This window comes from Sus scrofa, chromosome 2 (assembly GCF_054392235.1).
Source record: "Sus scrofa isolate SSC_HxYL_T2T_F1_AM1 chromosome 2, Sscrofa_HxYL_maternal_Yorkshire_Landrace_v2.0, whole genome shotgun sequence".
NCBI lineage: Eukaryota > Metazoa > Chordata > Mammalia > Artiodactyla > Suidae > Sus > Sus scrofa.
In genome coordinates, this window is record NC_139384.1 from 151,896,550 (window position 1) to 151,921,750 (window position 25,201).

General features: G+C 40.5%; 2 protein-coding genes across 3 annotated transcripts in view; both read left to right on the forward strand.

Moving 5' to 3' along the window:
- Positions 1-25,201, forward strand: part of PSD2 (pleckstrin and Sec7 domain containing 2) — a 684,196-nt gene that overhangs the window by 456,759 nt on the left and 202,236 nt on the right. The window lies entirely within an intron of this gene.
- The window catches only part of UBE2D2 (ubiquitin conjugating enzyme E2 D2), a 61,944-nt gene that overhangs the window by 33,530 nt on the left and 3,213 nt on the right, over positions 1-25,201 (forward strand). For both annotated transcript variants that reach the window (XM_005661722.4, XM_085014783.1), the window contains exons 2-5: positions 8,888-8,951; positions 18,927-18,958; positions 19,038-19,115; positions 19,202-19,307. In XM_005661722.4, the coding sequence (XP_005661779.3) occupies positions 8,888-8,951; positions 18,927-18,958; positions 19,038-19,115; positions 19,202-19,307 (280 nt within the window). The remainder of the gene's footprint in view (positions 1-8,887; positions 8,952-18,926; positions 18,959-19,037; positions 19,116-19,201; positions 19,308-25,201) is intronic.

Sequence of the window (25,201 nt, forward strand, 5' to 3'; positions counted from 1 at the left end):
CATTGTCACACAAATAGTGCTTGTAAGGATTTCCTGGAACTTGGCAAACGTAACTTTAAAAAAAAAAAAACTGTCTCTGAAAATTAATAGAAACATGTAATCTGCCTAGAAAGGGAATTTATGTTGTGGAAACCATATCTGAAAAGCTGCTCATACATGGGCTTTCTCTTGATGTAAACATTGTTTTAAAACACTTTGAACACAACATTATGAATGTATTTGATACCACTGAACTGTATTACATACTTAAAAATAGGTGAGATGGTACATTTTATGTTATGTGTCCTTTACCACATAAAGAAAAAAAAATACTGAAATAATTTATAGTCCAGATAGACAACAGATAGATAAAAGAAATAACTTAGGACAATATTAGCCATGTTGTGTAGATTTCTCTGTCATGCTTAAAAATGCTTTATTTAAAAAAATTTTTTTCGGGCTGCCCCCACAAAATGCAAAAGTTCCCTGGCCAGGGATTGAACCCAAACTGTGGCAGTGACCCAAGCCACAGCAGTGACAACACTGGATCCTTAACCTGCTAGACCACCAGAGAACTCCCCAAAATCTTTTATTCTAAATCAGTAATATTTCTTTGGGATAAAAGAATGTTCTTGGTTCCTTCAGATTTACTTCTGACTTTCCCACAGACATTAGGCATTTTGTGAGAATAAACTCTTGGTTGAGGAATGTAGCATTGGTTGAATGGGCTGAGAAAAGAGCAGAGCCTGGTTTTGTGTCCAAATAGTAGTGTTTTCTTTATGCAGGAATTCTTTAGAACCTTGAATTTTTTTTGGGAGGGGGGTCTTTTTAGGCCTCATCCTTTGCATATGGAAGTTCCCAGACTAGGGGTCAAATCAGAGCTGTAACCAAATCATGCTGTTTAGTTTAACTTCCTTGTTTTATAGATGTGAATGTTCTGATCTGAAGAAAGTGAGTGACTTGCTTCAAGTTACGTAAGAGCAGAATAATGAGAAAACATCAAATGATATTAAGACTTGGAAGAACTGGATTTGGCCTATTGCTCCTGCTCATATCAGCAAGAACATGTTATGGAATAATCTTAACAATTCTTATGGAAACTTATTTTCATTAACATAATTACACATGAAAATGGTTAGTTTCCAAAATTTACAGTATAATAACCTCTGCAGTTTTTTGGTAGGACCAGTTAGTAAAGGACACTTAGTTCCCACTGTGGTACAGTGGGATCAGCGGTGTCTTGGGAGCGCTGGGAAGCAGGTTCTATCCCTGGCCCAGCACAGTGGTTTAAGGATCCTGTGTAGCCATAGCTGCAGCTTTGGTCACAACTGCAGCTGGGGTCTGATCCCTGGCCGGACACTCCATATGCTGAGGGATAGCCAAAACAGAAAAAAAAAACCCTCACGGGGTTTGTTCGTTTGTTTTATAAACTTAGAAAAGAGCCATCCATTTATACATTCTAAAGAAGTTTCCTCTTTGATCATTGAAACACAACAGTTTAATAGCAAATAAGTTGTATGAAACATTAACTATAGAGTTAGTGATAAAATTATAATTAAAAAGGGATTCCCTTCAAGCACCAACATATTTCTCTGGTGGTAGCGAAGGAACTTATATCATCCCAGATTTCTGTAGCAGATGATAGTGAGGAAAGTCTTCTTGGACATTTAATGATTCTGGCAAGAAATGTGCTGCTGATCTGGGCCCAAAGAAGGGTTGTCGAATGACAGTAAATGAAGATTCACATGGAGGATAGTGTCTGTCATGTTCATTTTCATGTTCTTGGAGGTTGGTAGATGAATTGGCCTCCTGATGAAGCATGTTCTGGAAATAATTTTCCCTTCTCTAGGCAGTCATCAGGTTTTCAAGTTCCAGTGTTGAACGGTACACTTATTTTTGCCTGTATATATGGGTTGAGGAAATAATTTTTGAAACCCATACGTAATAAAAGGCATCAGTGTGTGGTTAAAAAAGGAGAGAGGGTACTTGTTAAATTGGGGAAGTGTTTTATCTAGAAAAACACAGGGGTATACAAGAATGTGTGTATAACCAGTATTTACCATTATAATAGTGAAATATAGGAAATAAAATTTCAGTCACCTAAAGAAGGCAAACATTGTTTAAACATCCACTAGCAAAAAATGGAGTTCCCGTCGTGGCGCAGTGGTTGACGAATCCGACTAGGAACCATGAGGTTGCGGGTTCGGTCCCTGCCCTTGCTCCGTGGGTTAACGATCCGACGTTGCTGTGATGTTGAGCTGTGGTGTAGGTTGCAGACGCGGCTCGGATCCTGCGTTGCTGTGGCTCTGGCGTAGGCCAGCGGCTACGGCTCTGATTGGACCCCTAGCCTGGGAACCTCCATATGCCGAGGGAGTGGTCCAAAGAAATGGCAAAAAGACCAAAAAAAAAAAAAAATCCACTAGCAAAATAAACAGTAGTAAAAAGGAAAAAACTAGATCTTGGTGGAAAAATGTCTTAATATGTTGAGGGAAAAGCGAAGTATACAATGTAACGCTTTTTGAATAAAAGTTTAGAAGTATGATAGGAGTTCCGGTGTAGCGCTGCGGGAAACAAACTCAACCTAGTATTCATGAGGACTTGGGTTTGATCCCTGACTTCACTCAGTGGCTTGAGGATCAGGCGTGGCTGCGGCTGTGGTGTAGGCTGGCAGCTATAGCTCCGATTTGACTCCTAACCTGGGAACTAAATAGGCTTTGGGTGAGGCCCTAAAAAGACAACAATAACAAAAAAGACTGTTAAGAGAATAATAAACACTATCTTTGCAGAACAGATGCTGACTCACAGACACTGAAAAACATGGTCTCTGGAGGAGACAGTTTGAGGGGTGGGGGGATGTGCTTGGGCTGTGGGATAGAAATCCTATGAAATCAGACTGTTAGGATCATTATACAACTACAGATGAGATAAAATCATTTGAGTAATAAAAAAATAAATAAATTTCTACCAAGCAAAACAAAGAATAAATAAATAAATAAAAATTAAAAAGTAAAAATATAGCACAGAAACCACACTGTATGAAATTGGAATGGTGAATCCAATTGAATAAACATTTGTCAAGTCTATCCAGTGTACAAAAGAATGAGTGAAGCTTAATGTGAACTTGGAATTTGGTTAATTATAATATACCTGTATTGTTTCATCAATTGTAACAAATGGACCACACCAATGCAAGCATAAAAATAGAGTATGGTATATATGTATATATGTGGCAGATGGGTGTGTGTGTGTGTGTGTAATTGAATATATATGTTACATATATGTGTAATAAGAGAATTAAAATGAATAACTCCTCTAGAAACCTCAATTTTTAAGTTACTTGAATTATTCTGCATTTGAAGATTAAAGCTTACTCTGCAAATAAATTAGAAAAATCTGAGTGAATAATGTCTTAGATGGAACTTTTAAGTAAGCTTTCAAGTAAGTATAAGAACAGGCTTTTTCTGTTAAAAGTTTTATATTCTTTAAGAAATAGTGTGTTTAGTGGTGGTGGCTGCTTTTAAAAATATAACAACACAGAATATAACAAAACCTCAGTTTTAATGGACTATATGTGGTTTTGTCTACTGATTGTTTTATCTTTAGATGATAGTAAAAATTGTAAAATCTTTATGATTTACATTACATATAATTTAAAGATTAAAAATGTTTATCTAGTTTTTTTAAAAAAGGGGAATAATAAACACTAAATTCAAGGTAATCATTACTTTGTAGAGAATGCACAGGAGACTTCTTAAAGATCCAGAGTTGGAGTTTCTGTTGTGGCCCAGCTGGGGTGCAGGTTTGATGCCCAGCACAGTGGGTTAAGAATCGGGTATTGGAGTTCCCATCGTGGCGCAGTGGTTAACGAACCTGACTAGGAGCCATGAGGTTGCGGGTTCGATCCCTGCCCTTGCTCAGCAGGTTAAGGATCCGGCGTTGCCCTGAGCTGTGGTGAAGGTTGAAGACGTGGCTTGGATCCCGCGTTGCTGTGGCTTTGGTGTAGGCCAGTGGCCACGGCTTCGATTCGACCCCTAGCCGGGGAACCTCCATATGCTGCAGGAGCGGCCCTCAAAAGGCAAATAAAGACAAAATTAAAAAAAGAATCAGGTATTAAAACGTAGGTCATGGGAGTTCCTGTCTTGGCTCAGCAGAAACGAATCTGACTAGTTTCCATGAGGATGTGGGTTCAGTCCCCGGCCTCACTTGGTGAGTTGGAGATCCGGCATTGCTGTGAGCTTTGGTGTAGATTGCAGACACGGTTCAGATCCTGCATTGCTGTGGCTGTGGTATAGCTGGCAGCTGCAGCTCCAATTCGACTCTTAGCCTGGGAACTTCTTTATGCTGTGTGTGCAGCCCTAAAAAGAAAGGAAAAAAAAGTAGGTCAGTTCTGTGGCTCGGATTCAGTCCCTGACCCGGGAACTCTGTATGCCAAGGTATGACCAAAAAAGATTCAGAATATAGCAGTGTGTGTTTGTTTTTACCACATCCATAGCAGGGGAAGTTCCTAAGCCAGGGATCCAAGCTGTGCCATAGCAGTGACCTGAGCCATGGCAGTGACATGTTAACCCACTGAGCCACCAGGGAATTCACTGTTTAGATTGGCCAGGGCTAGGCGATAGGTTTGGGTTTGTGGTAGGTATTTTCTGTACTTTCAGTTGACTTGAGTTTTTTTTTTTTCCTTTTTTTGGTCTTTTTAAGGCCGCACTGGCGGCATATAGAGGCTCGGGGTCAAATCAGAACTACAGCTGCTGGCCTACACCACAGCCACAGCAATGCAGAATCCCAGCCATGTCTGTGACCTACACCACAGCTCACGACAACGCCGGATCCTTAACCTACTGAGCAAGGGCAGGGACCGAACCCGCAACCTCATGGTTCCTAGTCAGATTCGTTAACCACTGTGCCACAACGGGAACTCCTCCATCAATTTGTCTTTAAAATAGAAGGCAGTGTTATTGAAAGGTAAATAGAAAATATTTGAGGAGTTCCCACTGTGGCTCAGTGGCAGTGAACTAGACTAGTATCCTTAAGGATGTGAGTTCAGTCCCTGTCCTCGCTCAGTGGATTAGGGATTTGGTATAGATTGCACATGTGGCTTGGATCCTGTGTGACTGCTGTGGCTGTGGAACAGGCCGGCAGCTATAGCTCTGATTCAGCCCCTAGTCTGGGAACTTCCATACGCCATGGGTGTGGCCCTAAAAAGACTAAAAAAAAAAATTTTTTTTTGAGTGTGCAAAGGGATTAAGTCTATCAGCACCTGATAATTTGAGATTCTTTAATTTTATACTGTCAGAAATTATAGATAACTATGAGTTACTATATTTACTGTTTTAAAAATTTGTAATTTTAAATGCCCTAGCACTTATTTTTATTTACTTTAATTAATTTATTTATTTATTTATTTTGCTTTTTAAGGCTGCACCCACTGCGTATGGAAGTTCCCAGGCTAGGATTGAATTGCAGCTGCAGCTGCTGACCTACGCCACAACCACAGCAACCTGGGATCTGAGCCGCATCTATGACCTACACCACAGCTAGGGGCAACACCATACCTTGACCCACTGAGTGAGGCCAGGGACTGAACCCACATCCTCGTGGATACTAGTTGGGTTCATTTCCACTGAGCCACAGCAGGTACTGCTAAATACCCTAGCAGTTATTTTAAAATACTAGCTTCAAGTATTTGGACACATAAATTAACATTTCTGTTGCAACTCTGGTAAGATAGGAGTGGGGCAAGGAGAATTCAATACTGTGGTAGTGACAGACTGCTTCCCTTCAGTGTGTCTTGAAAACAAGGAGCACACCTTATCTTTCTAAATCTTACCCTTTTCTTGATTTCATTTTGTGCTTCCTTTTGCCCTTCACCTTCCCTACACTTTGTCTTTCCAGTAGTCGGTTTTCTAGCATTATCTTTTGTCTCTGATGCTTAATTTTGTCAGATATAAAGCCAGTCAGAATTTCTTATACATCAAAATTTACTGGGGTACTTGTTAAAATTCATATTGTTAGGCTATTCTGTAGTTTCTGATTCAGTAGATGTGGTTAGAGCCTGAGAATCTGCATTTCTAATAAGTTTTCTTGTGATAATGATGCTGCTTTGCCAGGACCTCATTTTTGAGAGCTACTCCTGGTTTAGCTGTTCTTTCTTTGCAGTTCATTCCTTTTTTGGGTGTATGGTATGCAGTAGCTTGATGTGGGAATCTGAATTCCCAGACCAGGGCTTGAACCTGGGCCACAGTGGTGAAAGCTCCAAGTCCTGACCACTGGACCACCAGGGAACTCTCTGCAGGTCATTCTTAAAGGAAGTTAAGCTTAATTTCCTGGGCAATATTTAGATTCTCAAACATTCTCACTTGTACATTTTTAATATTTTTAGATTCATACTAAAAATAAAGCATGATATAGTAGAACATATAAAACACTCTAATTACTAATTACATATTTTCCTTGTTTTAGATACTTTGTGTCTTTTTTTATAAAAAATTAATTTTAGGAGTTCCCGTCGTGGCGCAGTGGTTAACGAATCCGACTAGGAACCATGAGGTTGCGGGTTCGGTCCCTGCCCTTGCTCAGTGGGTTAACGATCCGGCGTTGCCGTGAGCTGTGGTGTAGGTTGCAGACGCGGCTCGGATCCCGCGTTGCTGTGGCTCTGGCGTAGGCCGGTGGCTACAGCTCCGATTCAACCCCTAGCCTGGGAACCTCCATATGCCGCGGGAGCGGCCCAAGAAATAGCAACAATAACAACAACAACAACAAAAGACAAAAAAAAAAAAAAAAAAAAATTAATTTTATTGAAATTATGATTGGTGGCCTAATGCTGTGAATCATAATCTCTGCTTAAATCTTCTCATCCTGATTATTACTACCAAAGATCCTTGATCTATATTGCAAAATTCAGAACTATTAAAACTTATCTTGGGGAGTTCCTGTTGTGGCACAGTGAAAACTCATCTGACCAGGAACCATAAAGTTGCAGGTTTGATCAAATGCGGCTCGGATCCCATGTTGCTGTGGCTGTGGTGTAGGCCAGCAGCTGTAGCTCCGATTGGACCCCTAGCTTGGGGACCTCCATATGTCCCAGGCACAGGCCTAAAAAGACGAAAGACCACAAAAACAAAAACAAACACTTGACTTTGGAGTTCCCTGGTGGCTCAGTGGGTTAAGGATCTGGTGTTGTCACTGCTCTGGTGCAGATTCCGTCCCAGGCCTGGGAACTTCCATATGCCGCATGCACAGCCAAACAAAACAGAACAGGACTTTATTTTTCTATTTTATGCTTTGCCCTCCAGGCTTACAGACAGGATAAAACAGAGTAATTGATGTACCCAAATGACTGGTTGAATAAGTTAACTCAGAAGAAGGGGCTTACAGAAATATCTATATGATGCAAATTAATTATATTTATGTAACTCATTAATGAGATTTGAAATAGTTCCTTGTTGTTGTTGGTATTTGCTTTTTAGGGCCCCACTCACAGCATATGGAGGTTACCAGGCTAGGGGATCGAATCCGAGCTACAGCTGCCAGCCTACAGCACAGCTACAGCAACGCAGGATCTGAGCCGTGTCTGTGACCTACACCACAGCTCACGGCAACGAAGGATCCTTAACCCACTGAACGAGGCCAGGGATCGAACCCGAAACCTCATGGTTCCTAGTCGGATTGTTTCCTCTGCGCCAAAATGGGAACTCCTGAAATAGTTTTTATTGTGCTTTTAAAATAAAAGATTTTTACTCTTTATACTGTTGTAGTCTTAAAATGCAATTAAAACTAGTCTTTCCTCAGAACTTGTTTTTATCTCAAATGCCAAGCCAAGGGGAAAGGGAATATAGTATGATTTCTTGCTTTGTGGCTTTTTGGGCATCCCCACCCAATAGCAAATGTCAAGTTTGTGGGGTTCGTGTGTTAAAATAGCAAAGAAGCTGGCAGCTAGTTGTAGAGCATTACTCCAAGTAGATCTGTCTCTGATTACAAAACTGATGGGTTATATTCAGCCAGTCTTTGTAATATATCCCTTTTTAAATTTTTTCTACTACTTTTGAAGCTCTGGTGGTTGGATATGAGCTGAAAACATATCAGCATCTTGTCAGGTGGTCTCATATAGATTGGAACATCTATGACTTCAAGTGCTTGTCTCAAGTGTAAACTAATAGTTCTGAGGTACAAAAGCTGGCTATGGATCTAAAACTAGTAAGCGAAGGTTACCTTAAAACAGTTTCTGTGCTTTGCTGTACAGCAGAAACTGACATAGCATTGTAAATGAACGATATTTTAATTAAAAACAATTTTTTTAAAGAAGACAGGAATTCACTTTGTGACACAGTGAAATGAATCCGACTAATATCAATAAAGATACGGGTTTGATCCCTGCCCTTGCTCAGTGGGTTAAGGATCTGGCATTGCCATGAGCTGTGGTATAGGTTGCAGACGTGGCTCAGATCCCACGTGGCTGTGGCTGTGGCCGTGGCATAGACTAGCAGTTGTAGCTCAGATTCGACTCCTTGCCTGGGAACCTCCTTGTGCCCCAGGTGGGCCCTAAAAAGCCGAAAACTAAAAATAAATAAATAAAACAACATATATATTAAAAAATAATAAAAATAAAACAATTTGTGATACTTTAGTACATTATACCTGTTTACCTTTCTTATATTTAATACCCCCTAAGCTCTGAACATTTGAAGCAAAAGTCGTCTACTTTTTTAAAACATGCATTTGCATTCAAGAATACTTTAAATATTTCATCAGGCTACCTCTCTCTGACTTGAAAAGGTGCTCCTTAAGTTAAAAACAAAGGAGCTTTACTGGTGGGACAGAGAATATTATTGGTTATTGGTAATAGAAACAGTTTTATTAATGCTTAAAAGTTACACTTATGTTGAATACATTTCTTTTTTCTCTCCTTAAGGAATTGAACGACCTGGCACGGGACCCCCCAGCACAGTGTTCAGCAGGTCCTGTTGGAGATGATAGTAAGTATCTAAAAGGAAGGATAAAATAAAAGATTAAATGGTATAACAGTCTACCTCTGGGCGTTCAAGGTTATTTTGTATGAGGAGATAATTATGCAGTAGAAAAGAGGCAGTAGTTACCCTTACTTGCCCATGAAAGGTGCACTTTTATGTGTATCCCATCATCTTCTGTACTATTTATTACATCTTGAACCTCTTCTGTCAGACATTGTCTGTGTCGTTATCTTGGCTCCTTCTTACTTATCTATTGTTCCTTCTGGGTATTTCCCTGGGTCAGAATAGTTGAGCTTTTATCTACAACAAGCTATGGCTTTTTTTTTTTTTTAAGTCTTTTTAGTGCCACACCCACAGCATATGGAAATTCCCAGGTTCGAGGTTGAATTGGAGCTGCAGCTACCAGCCTACACCACAGCTGCAGCAACTCAGGGTCCAAGCTGTGTCTGTAACCTATACCACAGCAAATGCTAGATCCTTAACCTAGTGAGTGAGGCCAGGGATTGAACTCATATCCTTATGGATACTAGTCAGGTTCATTACTGTTGAGCCATGACAGGAACTCCTTCTTTAATTTTTATTTATTTATTTATATTTGCTACTGTTCTCGAAGTAAGATAATCCTTTGTTTCCTGACCTTGGAACTTTAATATGCTGCAAGTATGGTCATGTAAAAATCCAAACCAAACCAAAACAAAAAAACCTTATGCTAGGAGTTCCTTTGTGGTCTAGTAGTGACTTGGCATTGTCACTGCTGTGGCTTGGGTTTCTGCTGTGGTTCAGGTTTGACCCCTGGCCAAGGAACTTCTGCTGTAGGCACTGCAAAACAACAAAACAAAACAAAATTAAAACATTAGGCTGAAAGACCTGTACTGTGAAATAACTATAAGATGCTGATGAAAGAAACTGAAGATTACACAGGTACCCTTAAAATGATCATACTATTCAAGGCAGTCTACAGATTTACTTCAATCCCTGTCAAATTACCAGTGGCATTTTCCACAGAACTAGAACAAAAAATTTCAGAATTTGAATGGAAACTTCGAAGACCCCAAATAGCTAAAGCAATTTCGAGAAAAAAGAATGGAGCTGGAGGAATCACAGTTCTTGACTTCAGACCATACTATAAAACTATAGTCATCAAAACAGTATGGTGCTGGCATAAAAACAGATATATAGATCAATGGAATAGCATAGAAAACCCAGAAACAAACTTACTCACTCTGGTCAATTTACAGTGGGGGAGGCAAGAGTATACAAGGGACAGTCTCTTAAATGAGTGATGGTGGGAAAACTGGAGAGCTAAAAGAATCAAATTAGAACATTCTTTAATACCATATACAAAAATAAGCTCACAGTGGGTTAAAGATGTAAGACTGGACACCATAAAATTTCTAGAGGAAGACATAGGCAGAACACACTTTGACATAAATTGCAGCAATATCTTTTTAGGTCCATCGCTTAGAGTAATGGAAATAAAGATAAAAATAAACAAATGGGACTTAAAATCTTCTGCACAGCGAAGGAAACCATAAACAAAATGAAAAGACAGCCTATGGAGTGGGAGGAGATATTTCCAAAGAATGCAACCGACAGAGAATTAATTTTCAAGATGTATCATCGGCTTAATATTTTTTAGAAAGGTTACCGGAAGACCTAGACATAACCTTTCTCCAAAGAAAACATACAGATTGCCAATAGGCACGTGAAAAGATGCTTAATATTGCTAATAATTAGAGAAATGTAAAACAAAACTATGGCGAGGTATCACCTCACACTAGCCAGAATGGCCATTATTAAAAAGTCTACAAATAATAAATGCTGGAAAGAGTGTGGAGAAGAGTGAACACTATTGGTGGGAATATAAATTGGTGAAGCCACTGTGGAAAGCAGTATGGAGAGTCCTTAAAAAAAAAAAGAAAAGAAAACTGGAGTTCTCATCGTGGCGCAGTGGTTAACAAATCCGACTAGGAACCATGAGGTTGCGGGTTTGGTCCCTGCCCTTGCTCAGTGAGCTAAGGATCCGGCATTGCCGTGAGCTGTGGTGCAGGTTGCAGATGCGGCTAGATCCTGCATTGCTGTGGCTCTGGCGTAGGCTGGCAGCTGCAGCTCTGATTGGACCCCTAGCCTGGGGACCTCCATATGCTGCGGGAGCCGCCCAAGAAATGTCAAAAAGACAAAAAAAAAAAAAAAAGAAAGAACAAAGAAAAGAAAACCAACTAAAAATAGAGCTAACCATATGATCCAGTAATCCCACTCTTGGGCATAGATCCAGAGAAATCTCTAATTCAAAAAGATACATGCAGGGAGTTCCACTGTGGCCCAACAGGGTTGGCAGCATCTTGGGATTGCTGGGACACAGGTTCGATCCCCGGCCTGACACAGTGGGTTGGGGATCTGGTTGCTGCAGTTGCCGCTTGGATCTGATCCCTGGCCCAGGAATTCCATGTGCCAAGGAGTGGCCAAAAAAGGAAAAAAAAAAAAAAGAAAGATGTATGCAGGGAGTTCCCTCTCCACAGTGGATTTAATGATCTGGCTTGTCTCTGTGGTATTGCCAATACCATCCCTAGCCTGGCACAGTGTTGATGCAGCTGTGATGTAGGTCACAGATGTGACTCAGGTTGAATTCCTGGACTGAGAACTTCCATATGTCACAGGTACAGCTGAAAAAAGGGGAAAAAAAGATACATGTACCCCAATGTTCATAGCAGCACTATTTAATAGCTAAGATACGGAAGCAGTCTAAATGTCCATCAGCAGATGTATGGATAAAGAAGATGTATGTACACACACACACACACCCTGGAATATTAGTCATAAAAAAGAATGAAACATTGCTATTTGCAGCAACATGGAACCTAGAGATTGTCATACTAAGTGAAATAAATCAGACTAATACGATGTCACTTGTATGTGGAATCTGAAAAAATGATACAAATGAATTTATTTACAAAACAGCAGTGGACTAACAGAAAACAAACTTACAGTTTCCAAAGAGGAAAGGGAGGGGCAGGTAAATTAGGAGTTTGGGATTAATGTATATACATTACTATATAGAAAATAGGTAAACAACAAGGTCCTACTGTATAGCACAGGGAACCATATTCAGTATATCATAATGATCTATAATGGAAAAGAATCTGAAAACTGTAAAACTGAGTCATCTAAAGCTGACACAACATTGTAAATCAACTATAATTTTTAAAAATTAAAAAAAATGCGAAACATAGAGAAGTCAGATATATAAGGCCACCTATTGCATGATTCCATTTATAATGAAATAGCCAGAGTAGGCGGATTCATAGAGACAGAGAATAGATAATGGTTGGCTTGGACTGGAGATTTGGGGGGAACAGGTAATAACTGCTAATAGATATGGGGTTTCTTTTTGGGGTGATGAAAATGTTCTAAAATTGTGATGGTTGCACAACTCTGAATATACTAAACACTGTTGAATTAAAACATTTTCATTGAGTGAGTTGTATGTGGAGTACCTCCTACCTTCTAAAAAAAATAAGGAAAAAACTCCTCCTTAGAGACAGAACAACTTCCTTAACTTCCTTATCTAGATAATGTTTGCTGATGTTATACTTAAAAATGTTCTGAGGAGTTCCCGTAGTGGCGCAGTGGTTAACGAATCCGACTAGGAACCATGAGGTCGAGGGTTCGGTCCCTGCCCTTGCTCGGTGGGTTAACGGTCCGGCGTTGCCGTGAGCTGTGGTGTAGGTTGCAGACGCGGCTCGGATCCCACGTTGCTGTGGCTCTGGCGTAGGCCAGTGGCTACAGCTCCGATTCGACCCCTAGCCTGGGAACCTCCATATGCCGCGGGAGCGGCCCAAGAAATAGCAACAACAACAACGACAAAAAGACAAAAAAAAAGAAAAAAAAAATGTTCTGAGTATTTGAAAACACTTGAGGATAAACTGCCATCAGAAAGTCTTGATCAGGAGTTCCCGTCGTGGCGCAGTGGTTAACGAATCCGACTAGGAACCATGAGGTTGCGGGTTCGGTCCCTGCCCTTGCTCAGTGGGTTAACGATCCGGCGTTGCTGTGAGCTGTGGTGTAGGTTGCAGACGCGGCTCGGATCCCACGTTGCTGTGGCTCTGGCGTAGGCCGGTGGCTACAGCTCCGATTCGACCCCTAGCCTGGGAACCTCCATATGCCGCGGGAGCGGCCCAAGAAATAGCAACAACAACAAAAGACAAAAAGACAAAAAAAAAAAAAAAAAAGACAAAAAAAAAGAAAGTCTTGATCAGGTCTTCTTGATGGGTTACATTAGGACAAAACAAAGTGTAACTGGCTAGCTAATGGTCACCTTTTATTGAAAGACAGAATTTAATCTTAGGCAGAATAGAGAGACTGTTAGCCAACTTGTAACTTTTGGAGCTCCTTTTCACTATCTGAGCTTTCAGATCTTCAGCACTACATGTTGTTATTGATGCTTAGTTTAAGAATAAAGTGGGACTGGAGTTCCCATCATGGCTCAGTGGTTAATGAATCCCAATAGGAACCATGAGGTTGCGGTTCGTTCCCTGGCCTTGATCAGTGGGTTAAGGATCCAGTGTTGCTGTGGCTCTGGTGTAGGCCGGCGGCTACAGCTCTGATTTGACCCCTAGCCTGGGAACCTCCATATGCCGCAGGAGCTGCCCAAGAAAAGGCAAAAAGATCAAAAAAAAAAAAGAATAAAGTGGGACACTACTTGTGCTTTCTTTTTAAAATATGCAGATTTTAACATACCATTGAATTTTTCCCCACTTTTCTGCAAAGCTGTGTCAAGCAGGAAAAAGTGTGCTTGCTTCTTGGAAGAAGTAAACTGAAGATTTATTAGTTGTATAATTTGTTTTATTTTGAACACTTACTGAATGCGACTCTCTTGAGATCTCCTTGAATTCAAGTGTAGTTCTCTCTCTCTCTCTCTCTTTTTTTTTTTTTTTTCGGCCACCCCTAGGCATATGGAGTTCCCAAGCCAGGGATCAGATCCGAGCCATAGTACAACCCAGGCTGCAGCTGCGGCAACACCAGATCCGCAATCCACTGTGTCAGGCCGGGGATCAAACCATTGTCCCAGAGGTCCCAAGACACTGCTGATCCCATCGCTCCACTGAAGGAACTCCCAAATGTAGGTCTCTTAAAAGTCTCAAACTGTGCACAAAATTTTGTGTAGTCTCAAACTATAACAAATATTCCTACTTTTTTTTTTTTTTTTTCTTTGTCCATGCCTGCAGAAGTTCCCAGGCCAGGGACTGAAGCTGCACCACAGCAGTGACAACATTGGATCCTTAACCTCCTTGGCCACCAGCGAACTCCTCCACTATTCTGTTTAACCTCAAAGCTTTATCGTTAAGGATGCTAGAGTAACCATTGAACTGTAAACTTCTCATTTAAATGCTCATTAAAGAGGAGGTTGCAGCAGGTTAGGGATCTGGCATTGCCACAGCTATGGTGCAGGCTGCGACTCTGGTGTGGGTTCCATCCCTGGCCCAGGAACTTCCACATGTCACCATAGCAGCCAAAAATAAATAAAAATTAAAAATAAACTCTCATAAAAGGGGTTTGTAGCTTTCAGTTTGTGTAACAGTATCAAATGTAAGGTGGTTGGTGGGAGGTTTTTTGGTTACTGTTTTTTACTCTTTTTTTTTTTTCTTTTTTTGCTTTTTTAGGGCCGTACCTGCAGCATGTGGAGGTTCCCAGGCTAGGGTTTGAATCAGAGCTGCAGCTCCCAGTCTGCACCATAGTCACAGCAGCAGGGGATCTGAGCCGCGTCTGCGACCTACACCACAGCTCACGCCATAGTTCTTGTCATGGCTCAGCAGTAGTGAACTCAGCTAGCATCTGTGAGGGCTCAGGTTCGATCCCTGGCACCGCTTGGTGAGTTAAGGATCTAGCGTTGCCATGAGTTTTGGTGTTGATCAAAGACATGGCTTAGGTCTGATACTGCTGTGGCTGTGGTGTAGACTGGCACCTGCAGCTCAGATTCTGCCCCTAGCCTGGGAACCTCCATATGGCTCGGGTATGGCCCTAAAAAGAAACACAAAAACAAAAACTTGAGTGAATTTTTATTTTCAAAAAGTTCCTAAGACTGGTCCTTAAATGCTTTTTCTTTTTTTAAATAGATGTTCTTTTAAAATATAGCAGTGTTGGAGTTTCCTTTGTGGCTCAGCAGGTTAAGAACCCAACATAGTCTCTGTGAGGATGCAAGATTGATCCCTGGCCTCAACTCAGTGGGTTAGGGATCTGGGCATTGCCACAGGCTGTGGCATAGGTCACAGATGTGGCTTGGATCCAGCCTACCTGTGGCTGTGCTGTAGACATGCAGCTGCAGCTCCAATTCAACCCCTAGCCTGGAAACTTCCATATGCCACGGGTGCTGCCGTAATGTCTATGCTTATGGCCAAATATTTTACCCTGTAACTGTTTCTGGAGTTCTTTCCACTTGGAACCTGTAGGGGTTGGACTATATACAAAACTTTGTAATTTGATGCAAGTAAGATATTCTCTCAGTAACTTTTTTACTTTTTAAAAAGCGCTTCCAGAGTTCCCATCATGGCGCAGCGGAAGCAAATCTGACTAGGAACCATGAGGTTGTGGGTTCCACTCCTGGCCTCGCTCAGTGGCTTAAAGATCTGGCGTTGCTGTGAGCTGTGGTGGAGGCCGAGGACTTGGCTCGAATCTGGCATTGCTGGGGCTCTGGCGTAGGCCGGCGGCTACAGCTCAGATTAGACCCCCAGCCTGGGAACCTCCATATGCCTCGGTATGGCCCTCAAACGACAAAAGACTAAATTTAACAAACACTGAGTTCCACTTAGAGCTAGGAGTCTAGGAGAGCTCCAGAGGAAGATCTAAGTCAGTGATTCTAATGAGTATTGTATTTAACCAGTGTGATGGAAGATTTAAATGGTAGGTCTTGAGACATTTTCACTAATTAAGTTAATGTATTTTTATTTTGTCTTTCTCACCTTTTGTTGGTATTGTACAGTCTAGATCATTTTAACAAGAGATGTAGTGATCTCAGTTGCTATATTAGCAGTTTCATTCTTCCTTTTCCCTCTTACTTTTTTTAGTTTATTAAAGTATAGTTGATTTACAGTGTTAATTTCTGCTGTATAGCAAAGTGATTCAGTAATGTATGTACATTCTTTCCTTTTTTTTTTTGCCTATGCCCTTGCCATACAGAAGTTCCCAAGTCAGATTGAACCACATGATAGTGGTGACAATGCTGAATCCTTAACCCATTGAGCCACCAGCAGACTCCCATACAATCTTTTCTACATTGTTTTCCCTTTGGTTTATTACAGAATATCAAATATAGTTCCCTGTGCTATACAGTAGTACGTTGTTGTTTATCCATTCTGTATATAATAGTTTGCATCTGTTGATTCCTAACTCCCAATTCATCCCTCCCCCTTGACAACCACAAGTCTGTTCTCTGTGTCTGCCTCTCACTCTTATTTTACTTGTTTTGGCCATACCCAAGGTGTGTGGAAGTTCCCTGGGCAGGGATTGAACCAGTTACATAACGGTGGCAACACTGGATCCTTAACCATTAAACCAACAGGGAACTCCTTTCACTCTTACTTTAAAGACAGCCCTATGGGAGTTCTCTTGTGGCGCTGCAGGTTAAGGATCTGGCATTGTTACTGCAGTGACTCGGGTCACTGCTGTGGTATGGATTTGATCTCTGGCCAGGGAACTTCCACGTGTCAAGGGCGAGGCCAAAAAATGACAGCCCTGTGAATATCCTCTTGCTCATTTTTTTTTTTTTTTGTGACAGTATTTGACCCTTTATTTATAAAGGTGAAGACAAATAGTAAATAAAAGCTGGCATTTGGGTGTTAATTGGTTTTTATTTAGAACTTTGAATGCTAATGCTTTATATAAGTTTAATTGTATTGGGGAATATTAGGCAAATATGATTTACTAACCTAGAGATGAGCTACAGCTGAATGCAGTAGTCTGTTGATGTTGCTTATAGAGTTCTCAACAAGAGTCTTGTTCAAATACACTAGATTATCTTGAACTTTCTGGAGTGCCAGATAATGAAAGAGATTACATTATTACTTATTGATCTTTTCACATCTTCTTTTAGGAAGGGTGTCTTTTCTATAATTGTAAATGTTCTAGTTACTAGCTTGTCAGATAAAATTAGGACTTAGAAAATAGTTAATGATTAACAAAGCCGACTAGGAACCATGAGGTTGTGGGCTCTATCCCTGGCCTTGCTCAGTGGGTTAAAGATCAGGCGTTGCCATGAGCTGTGGTGTAGGTTGCAGACGAGGCTCGGATCTGGTGTTTCTGTGGCTCTGGAGTAGGCTGGCAGCTACAGCTCCAATTAGACCCCTAGCCTGGGAACCTCCATATGGTGCGGGTGCAGCCCTAAAAAAGGCCTAATAAATAAATAAATAAATAAATAAATAATAGTTAATGAAAATTTTAACTTAGGGGTTTTTTTTTTAAGTACACTTCAATATTTGTATATTTTTATTATCTAAGTGCTTTAGTCCTCTTTTTTAATTCCTTAATTGGTTCTTAACAACCCTTAAGAAGAATGCAGGTATAGGAATTCCTGCTGCCAGTTAAGGATCCTACATTGCCACAGCTGGGTCATAGGACACAGCTGTAGTTCAGATTTGATCCCTAGCCCAGGAACTTCTGTGCTACAGGTGTGGCAAAACAAACAAAAAACATTTCCTTATTAAACGAGTTTATAATTTATTTGGATTATCCCTAGAGTTTGTAATCTTTGTCTACCTTGAGACTTTCAGATGATGTTTTCTTTTCTTTTTTTGTCTTTTTAGAGCCACACCCACGCATATGGAAATTCCCATTCTAGGGGTGGAATCAGAGCTACAGCTGCTGGCCTACGCCACAGCCACAGCAGCTCAGGATCCCACAGCAATGCCAGATTCTTAACCCACTGAGCAAGGCCAGGGATCAAACCCCTGTCCTCATGGATACTAGTCCAGTTCATTAGCACTGAGCCACCGCAGGACCTCCGATGTTTTCTTTATTTCTTTATTATTGTACTGGTAATTCTAAAGACTTACACAGGAGAACTGTTGGAAATTTACTGTTTTGCTCTATACCAGTATTATAAAAGGAGTGTATTAAATTTAAGTGTGTTGAGGAAATGATAAAACACGTCAAAGCGTTGAATCTTGTGGGGTTTTTTTTTTACCCTTTGAGGTAAGGAAATGCTAATTTAAAAGTGAAACTTCAGGAGTTCCCGTTGTGTCCCAGTGGTTAATGAATCCGACTAGGACCCATGAGATTGCGGGTTCAATCCCTGGCCTTGCTCAGTGGGTTAAGGATCTGGCATTGCCGTGAGCTGTGGTGTAGGTCGCAGATGTGGCTGGGATCCCGAGTTGCTGTGGCTCTGGCGTAGGCCGGCAACTACAGCTCCAATTAGAGCCCTAGCCTGGGAACCTCCATATACCACAGGTTCGGCCCTAGAAAAGGCAAAAAGACCAAAAAAAAAAAAAGTGAGACTTCAGATGTCAAGAATTTTGTCTCCCTGACATGAATTTCTGTTTTCTCTGTTCAGACTTCAGCTTGATTTAGATTCCTCACCCTGCCCAGCACTCATCCTATTGGTTATAAGTGAACTGAGAGTAGATGGGAAATGACAAATTTTTTTTTTTTTTTTTTGTCTTGCTATTTCTTTGGGCCGCTCCGCGGCATATGGAGGTTCACAGGCTAGGGGTCGAATCGGAGCTGTAGCCACTGGCCTACGCCAGAGCCACAGCAACGCGGGATCCGAGCCGCGTCTGCAACCTACACCACAGCTCACGGCAACGCTGGATTGTTAACTCACTGAGCAAGGGCAGGGACCGAACCCGCAACCTCATGGTTCCTAGTCGGATTCGTTAACCACTGCGCCACGACGGGAACTTTTTTTTTTTTTTGGTCTTTTATGACAAATTATTATGGTGTAGATACACTTGTGGATATTGCTTCATGGTGGTGTTTTGTTTTCTTTTTCAGTGTTCCATTGGCAAGCTACAATAATGGGGCCAGTAAGTATTCAGATTAATTTCAGAATAAGTAGTTTATGTAATTTGCTCATTTTAATCCATCTTTTCTTATTATCAACAGAATGACAGTCCCTATCAGGGTGGAGTATTTTTCTTGACAATTCATTTCCCAACAGATTACCCCTTCAAACCACCTAAGGTAATTGGGATATGGCAATTGTTTTTTCATTTGCTTTCTACAATACTAATGAAACAGTTTACCAAAAGTTTTCCTTGTTTTGATAGGTCGCATTTACAACAAGAATTTATCATCCAAATATTAACAGTAATGGCAGCATTTGTCTTGATATTCTACGGTCACAGTGGTCTCCAGCACTAACTATTTCAAAAGGTAATGGAATAGTATTTGATGTCAAGATAAAGCAATGGTGATTTTTGTCTTTTTAAGATTATTTATTTTTGGAGTTCCCTAGTGGCCTAGTGGTTAAGGATCCAGCATTGTCACTGCTGTGGCTCAGGTCACTGCTGTGGTGCAGGTTCAGTCCTTGGCCCAGGAACTTCTGCATGCTATAGGTGTGGCTAAAAAAAAAAAAAAAAGTTTACTTTTGAAAAGATTACTCGGGTATTCCTTTTACGAGGAGGTAGTAATTACCCTTATTCGTGGGTAGGCCTTTAGGCCACTGGTGAGAGTTGGATATTCAAGCCTAGGTATTCCTTGGTGTCGTGACTGCTCTGTCCGTTGTTTTTGCTTTTCAGGCATAGGTTGGAATATAGCCATTTGGTATGAGTGTTTCTTCAGAGCATAAAGTGGAAAAGAAGTAATGTCTCTTTCAATCTTGAGATTCATGAATGTTCCAGAGTTGGAAATAACAGCTCTTGTAGAGGAATGCTTGAGCTATAAACATTTGAAGAATAAAGTATAGGTGAATTCATATTCACTCTTTATGGTTTCTGTCAGGACCAGAATCATCTTCTAAGATAATCAATTTAATATAAATTTTTGTTTGCTCATTTTAATCTTTAGTATATTGTCCTCTGTGTATGTGTTTTTGAAAACATGTAAAGTTTCTGACTTTGTGATGAAAGATCCAGTAGTTATTCTAAATAAGACCTGTTTATATAAATAGGTTGGGCATTTTTTTATATCCCTGAACTAAACATTATCTTACTTGTTGATTTGAGATTGTGCAACCACTCAACATCATATCCAAATGAAATCACAAGTGGATTAAATGTTGTCAAAATACAAATACAAGAAATAGGTGCAAATATGATAATGGGCTAATATATTTAAAAGTTGTGAAGAACAGGAGTTCCCATTGTGGTGCAGTGAAAACGAATCTGTGTAGAACCATGAGGTGATTCCTGGCCTCACTCAGTGGGTTAATGATCTGGCATAGCCATGAGCTGTGCTGAAGGTTGCAGATGCGGCTTGGATCTAGCATTGTTGTGGCTCTGGCATAGGCCAGCAGCTACAGCTCTGATTAGATCCCTAGCCTGGGAACCTGCATATGCCGCAGGTGCAGCCCTAAAAAATAAAAATAAAAAAGTAAAAGTCGTGAAGAACATTTAAATTAGTAAGCGGAAAAACCTAGATCCCAGTGGATGAACAGCCAGAAAGGAACAAAATAATCAAGGAAATGCAAATTAAAATAAGTTCTCATTTTTCATCTTTTAAATTAACAAATATTGGATATTAAAGATATTAATCCATCAAAAGTAAATGTTTATGAAGTATTTTAAAACGAATGCTTATATAGATAGAAGTATAGATTTGTATAGTCCAGTTTGCTAGTTAAAGATAATAAGAGACTTAATCATTTAATACCCTTTGACCCATATGTACTAAGAAAACAAGCCCAAATGCTAAAAGCACTTTTCTGTGCAAGTGCATTTGCTTTTTTTTGTTGGTTTTTTTTTTGTTGTTGGTTTTTTTGCTATTTCTTGGGCCGCTCCCGCAGCATATGGAGGTTCCCAGGCTAGGGGTCCAGTCAGAGCTGTAGCCGCCAACCAACGCCAGAGCCACAGCAACGCAGGATCCAAGCTTCGTCTGCAACCTACACCACAGCTCACAGCAACGCCGGATCGTTAACCCACTGAGCAAGGGCAGGGACCGAACCCGCAACCTCATGGTTCCTAGTCGGATTCGTTAACCACTGCGCCACGACGGGAACTCCTGCATTTGTGACGTTATTTCTGAAAATTAGAAATTATGTATAGGTTCAACAGTAGAGGAAAAAAAATGTATTGGTTCTGGCATATGCATTCAAAAGAGTATTATTCATCCTCATAAATATTGTGGAAAATGGGAAGGTATAGTGAAAATAGCATAAAAGTGATAAAACCTTATACATTGTAATTTAAGTTGTATAGGAAGTACATTAAGTAGCTAGAAAGAAATAGTTTAGAGAGTTCCTGTTGTGGCTCAGCAGTAACAAACCCAGCTAGTATCTGTGAGGACATGACTTTGATCCCTGGCCACTGCTCAGTGTGTTAAGGACCCAGAGTTGCTACGAGCTGTGGTATCGGTTGCAGATGCAGTTTGGATCTGGCTTTGAAAGCAAAAATGCAGTTAAGTTCCTTGTAAGCACCTAAATAATTGGAATAAAGGCATTTTTGTAAAAAATTTTAGATATTTGCCATGTTATAATCATGTCAAGGCTTGTATACGCTAGCAAGTTAATTTTGTGAAGGAAACAAAAACTCTGGGGCATTAAATTTAAATTTCTGGGGCCCTCAGAGTTCCTGTCGTGGCTCAGCAGTTTAAAGACCTTACATGGTCTCTGTAAGGATGCAGGATTGATCCCTGGCCTCACTCAGTGGGTTAAGGATCTGGCGTTGCCATGAGTTAGTGTGTAGGACCCTGACATGGCTCAGATCCCACGTTGTTATAGCTATGCTGTAGGCTGGCAGCTGTAGCTCTGATTCTACTGCTAGCCTGGGACTTCCATATGCCGCAGGTGTGGCCCTAAAATTAATTAATTAATTTCTGGGGTCTTGAGCAAAAATACAAACAAAAAATCAGGGGACCACATTTTTTAAGATTGTGACTTAAAGGCGTTCCCATCGTGGCTCAGTGGTTAACGAACCCAACTAGCATCCATGAGGACACGGATTTGATCCCTGGCCTCGTTCAGTGGGTTAAGGATCCAGTGTTGCTGTGAGCTGTGCTGTAGGTTGCAGATGTGGCTTGGATCTGGTGTGGCTGTGGCTTTGTTGTAGGCTGGCAGCTACAGCTCCAATTTTACCCCTAGCCTGGGACCCTCCATATGCCTCAGGTGTGGCCCTAAAAAGACAAAAGACAAAAAAAAATTGTGACTAAAATAATTTTCTAGGTAAGTGGCCCCTTTTCTTTTTGTAGGCCTCTTTGCAATTCACAGTCTGCTTGTGGAAGTTTCATATGACTGTTGTGATTCCCTGGCCTGGTCACTCTTCTTTTATTTACTAAATAGCAGTGGCGATATTAATCTAGATATAAATGGGGCCAAGAGATGTGGGGATGTGTGTGTGTGTGTGCGTTGGGGAGTAGGGGGAGGTCTAGATAGCTGAAATTGTTAACATAGCTTTTTTTCCTTCCCCTTTTGTACCTGGTGTTGACTTTTCAGTTATTCTGAATCATAAGGGCTGTTAATTTATTCAACTTGATTAGCTATCTTTTTTTTTTTTTTTTTTTTTTCTGGATAGCTATCTTTGAAAATAACTGCAGTGCCATTTTGTTGAATTTGGTTATATCAAGATACTTAGATTTAGTGTTTTAAGGACTCTTATGTAAATTAATGTATGGGTAAGCAGGCCTGAATCCTTTGTGTGATATTAATTATCCCTTTTACATAGTCTGTTTTTGAGGGTAATGATCTTCACCTTAAGGTTGCTCCACTTTGATTGTATATAGGTAAGGGACCTAAATCCACAAAAAACTTGGAAGCAGACAAGTACACTATAAAGCCACTTGATGTTACTTCTTAGAACTGGAAGTGACTCTGGGTTACAACACTAATGAAAATGTGTGTGTACTGGTGTAGAATGTATGTATCGGTGAAAATACAGTCACTTCCGTGAGGAGTCTCTGCAGGCTGTACATATAGAAATTATTCTCTTTATAGAGAAAAGCATAATGCATTATGAGCCAAAATCAATATTCTACTAATTAAAGGAACAAAAAGGAACTCCTATCGTGGCTCAGATGTAACAGATCTGACTAGTATCCATGAGGATGTACGTTCTATCCCTGGCCTCAATCAGTGGGTTAAAAGATCCAACATTGCTGTGAGCTGTGGTGTAGGTCACACTCGGCTCAGATCCGATGTTGCTATGGCTGTGGTGTAGGCCAGCAGCTGCAGCGCTGAATTAACCCCTAGCCTGGGAACTTCATATGCCATAAGTGCGGCCCTAAAAAATAAAAACAAAAAAAAAAAAAATAAAGGAAGAATCCTTTCACTAGATCCAGATAACCACCGCCTTACCTTCCTTTTCTGGAAAGAAAGTGAGAAAAGTTATTTATTTAAAATTTGTCTTTTTAGGCGTTCCCGACTTAGCAGTGGTTAACGATTCTGACTAGGAAACATGAGGTTGCGGGTTCGATCCCTGACCTCGCTCAGTGGGTTAAGGATCTGGCGTTGCTGTGAGCTGTGGTGTAGGTTGCAGGTGCAGCTTGGATCCCGCGTTGCTGTGGCTCTGGCGTAGGCCGGCAGCTCCAGCTCCAATTAGAGCCCTAGCCTGGGAACCTCCATATGCCAAGGGTGTGGCCCTAGAAAAGACAAAAAAAAATAAAAATTTAAATTTAAAAAAAAGTAAAATTTGTCTTTTTAAAATGGTACAAATGAACTTATTTACAGAGCAGAAATAGACTCACAGACATAGAAAACAAACTTATGGTTAGGTGAGAGGGGTGAGAGGGCAGGGAGAGGTAAACTAGGAGTGTGGGATTAATAGGTACCTACCTACTATATATGAAACATAGAAACAACAAGGTGCTACTGCATAGCACAGGGACCTATATTCAGTATCTTGTAATAAACTACAGTGCAAAGAATATGTACATATATAATTGAATCACTTTGCTGTATGCCTGAACTAACACAACATTGTAAATGCACTATAGTTTAATTAAAAAAAATTTTTGTCTTTTAAAAATTGCGTTATTAAAATAATTGGAAGAGTAATAAGTAAAGGGAATTTATAACACATACTAATTTGGTAATGTGTCTAATTTTGGATGAAGAATCAGTTCTGTTCTTGCCAACTAAATAGGCAAGACAAGTTTCTTCTTCTTTAGTCAATAATTTTCATGAACGTTCAAAAATCTATAATCCCTGTTGTCATTTCCAGGAAATACATGAAATCTTTCCTAATTGCTGTTAGAATGTTCTGTGCTTGAAGAGGGCATCAGGTGATACACCTGACAATGGGAAGAGAAGATGTTTTGGGAATGCCATCTGCCAGAATTGTGGGCAACAGGAATGAAGAGTCAGAAAACATCTTTCCTGATGTTTTTTATTTTCCGTATACTCTTAAGGCAAGGAAATAGCTTTTTTGTTAACAACTGAATGATAAAGGGCATTTAAACTTTCTTTATCTCTCAGAAGCCCTTGATCTCTGTAGAATAGATTGGATAGGAAAATGAATAAATCTTTGTCGTGCTGAATTTGATATTTTGAGAGTAAAGTAGCTTCTGAATCGTCTCTTGCCACAGAACATTAGAGAGAAATAAGATAGCTGAGTTCTGTTAGCATCAGAATAGAAGTATTGGAATATATTTCAGCATATCAGAGGCCACTGGATTTAATGCAGTAAGTGGCCTTGGCCTCCTCTTTGCTTTCAATAAGGAGTATATATAAGAAGCTAATTGGGGAGTTCCCGTTGTGGCTCAGTGGTTAATGAATCCGACTAGGAACCATGAGGTTGAGGGTTCAATCCCTGGCCTCGCTCAGTGGGTTAAAGATACAGCGTTGCTGTGGCTCTGGTGTAGGCCAGTGGCTGCAGCTCCGATTCGACCCCTAGCCTGGGAACCTCCATGTGCCATGAGAACGGCCCTAGAAAAGGCAAAAAAATAATAATAATAAGTAAATGAATTGGTATATATGTATATGTGACTGGGTCACCTTGCTGTACAGTAGAAAATAGAACACTGTAAACCAGCTATGAATGGAAAAAATGAAAAGCATTTAAAAAATAATTTAACAAATTGGAACAGAGGTCAAGATCTACGACTGAGATTTGTCTTCTACATTCCAGGTTGTTGCTAAAAAAGTGGCTTAGATTCTAAATCATTACTGAAATTAATTT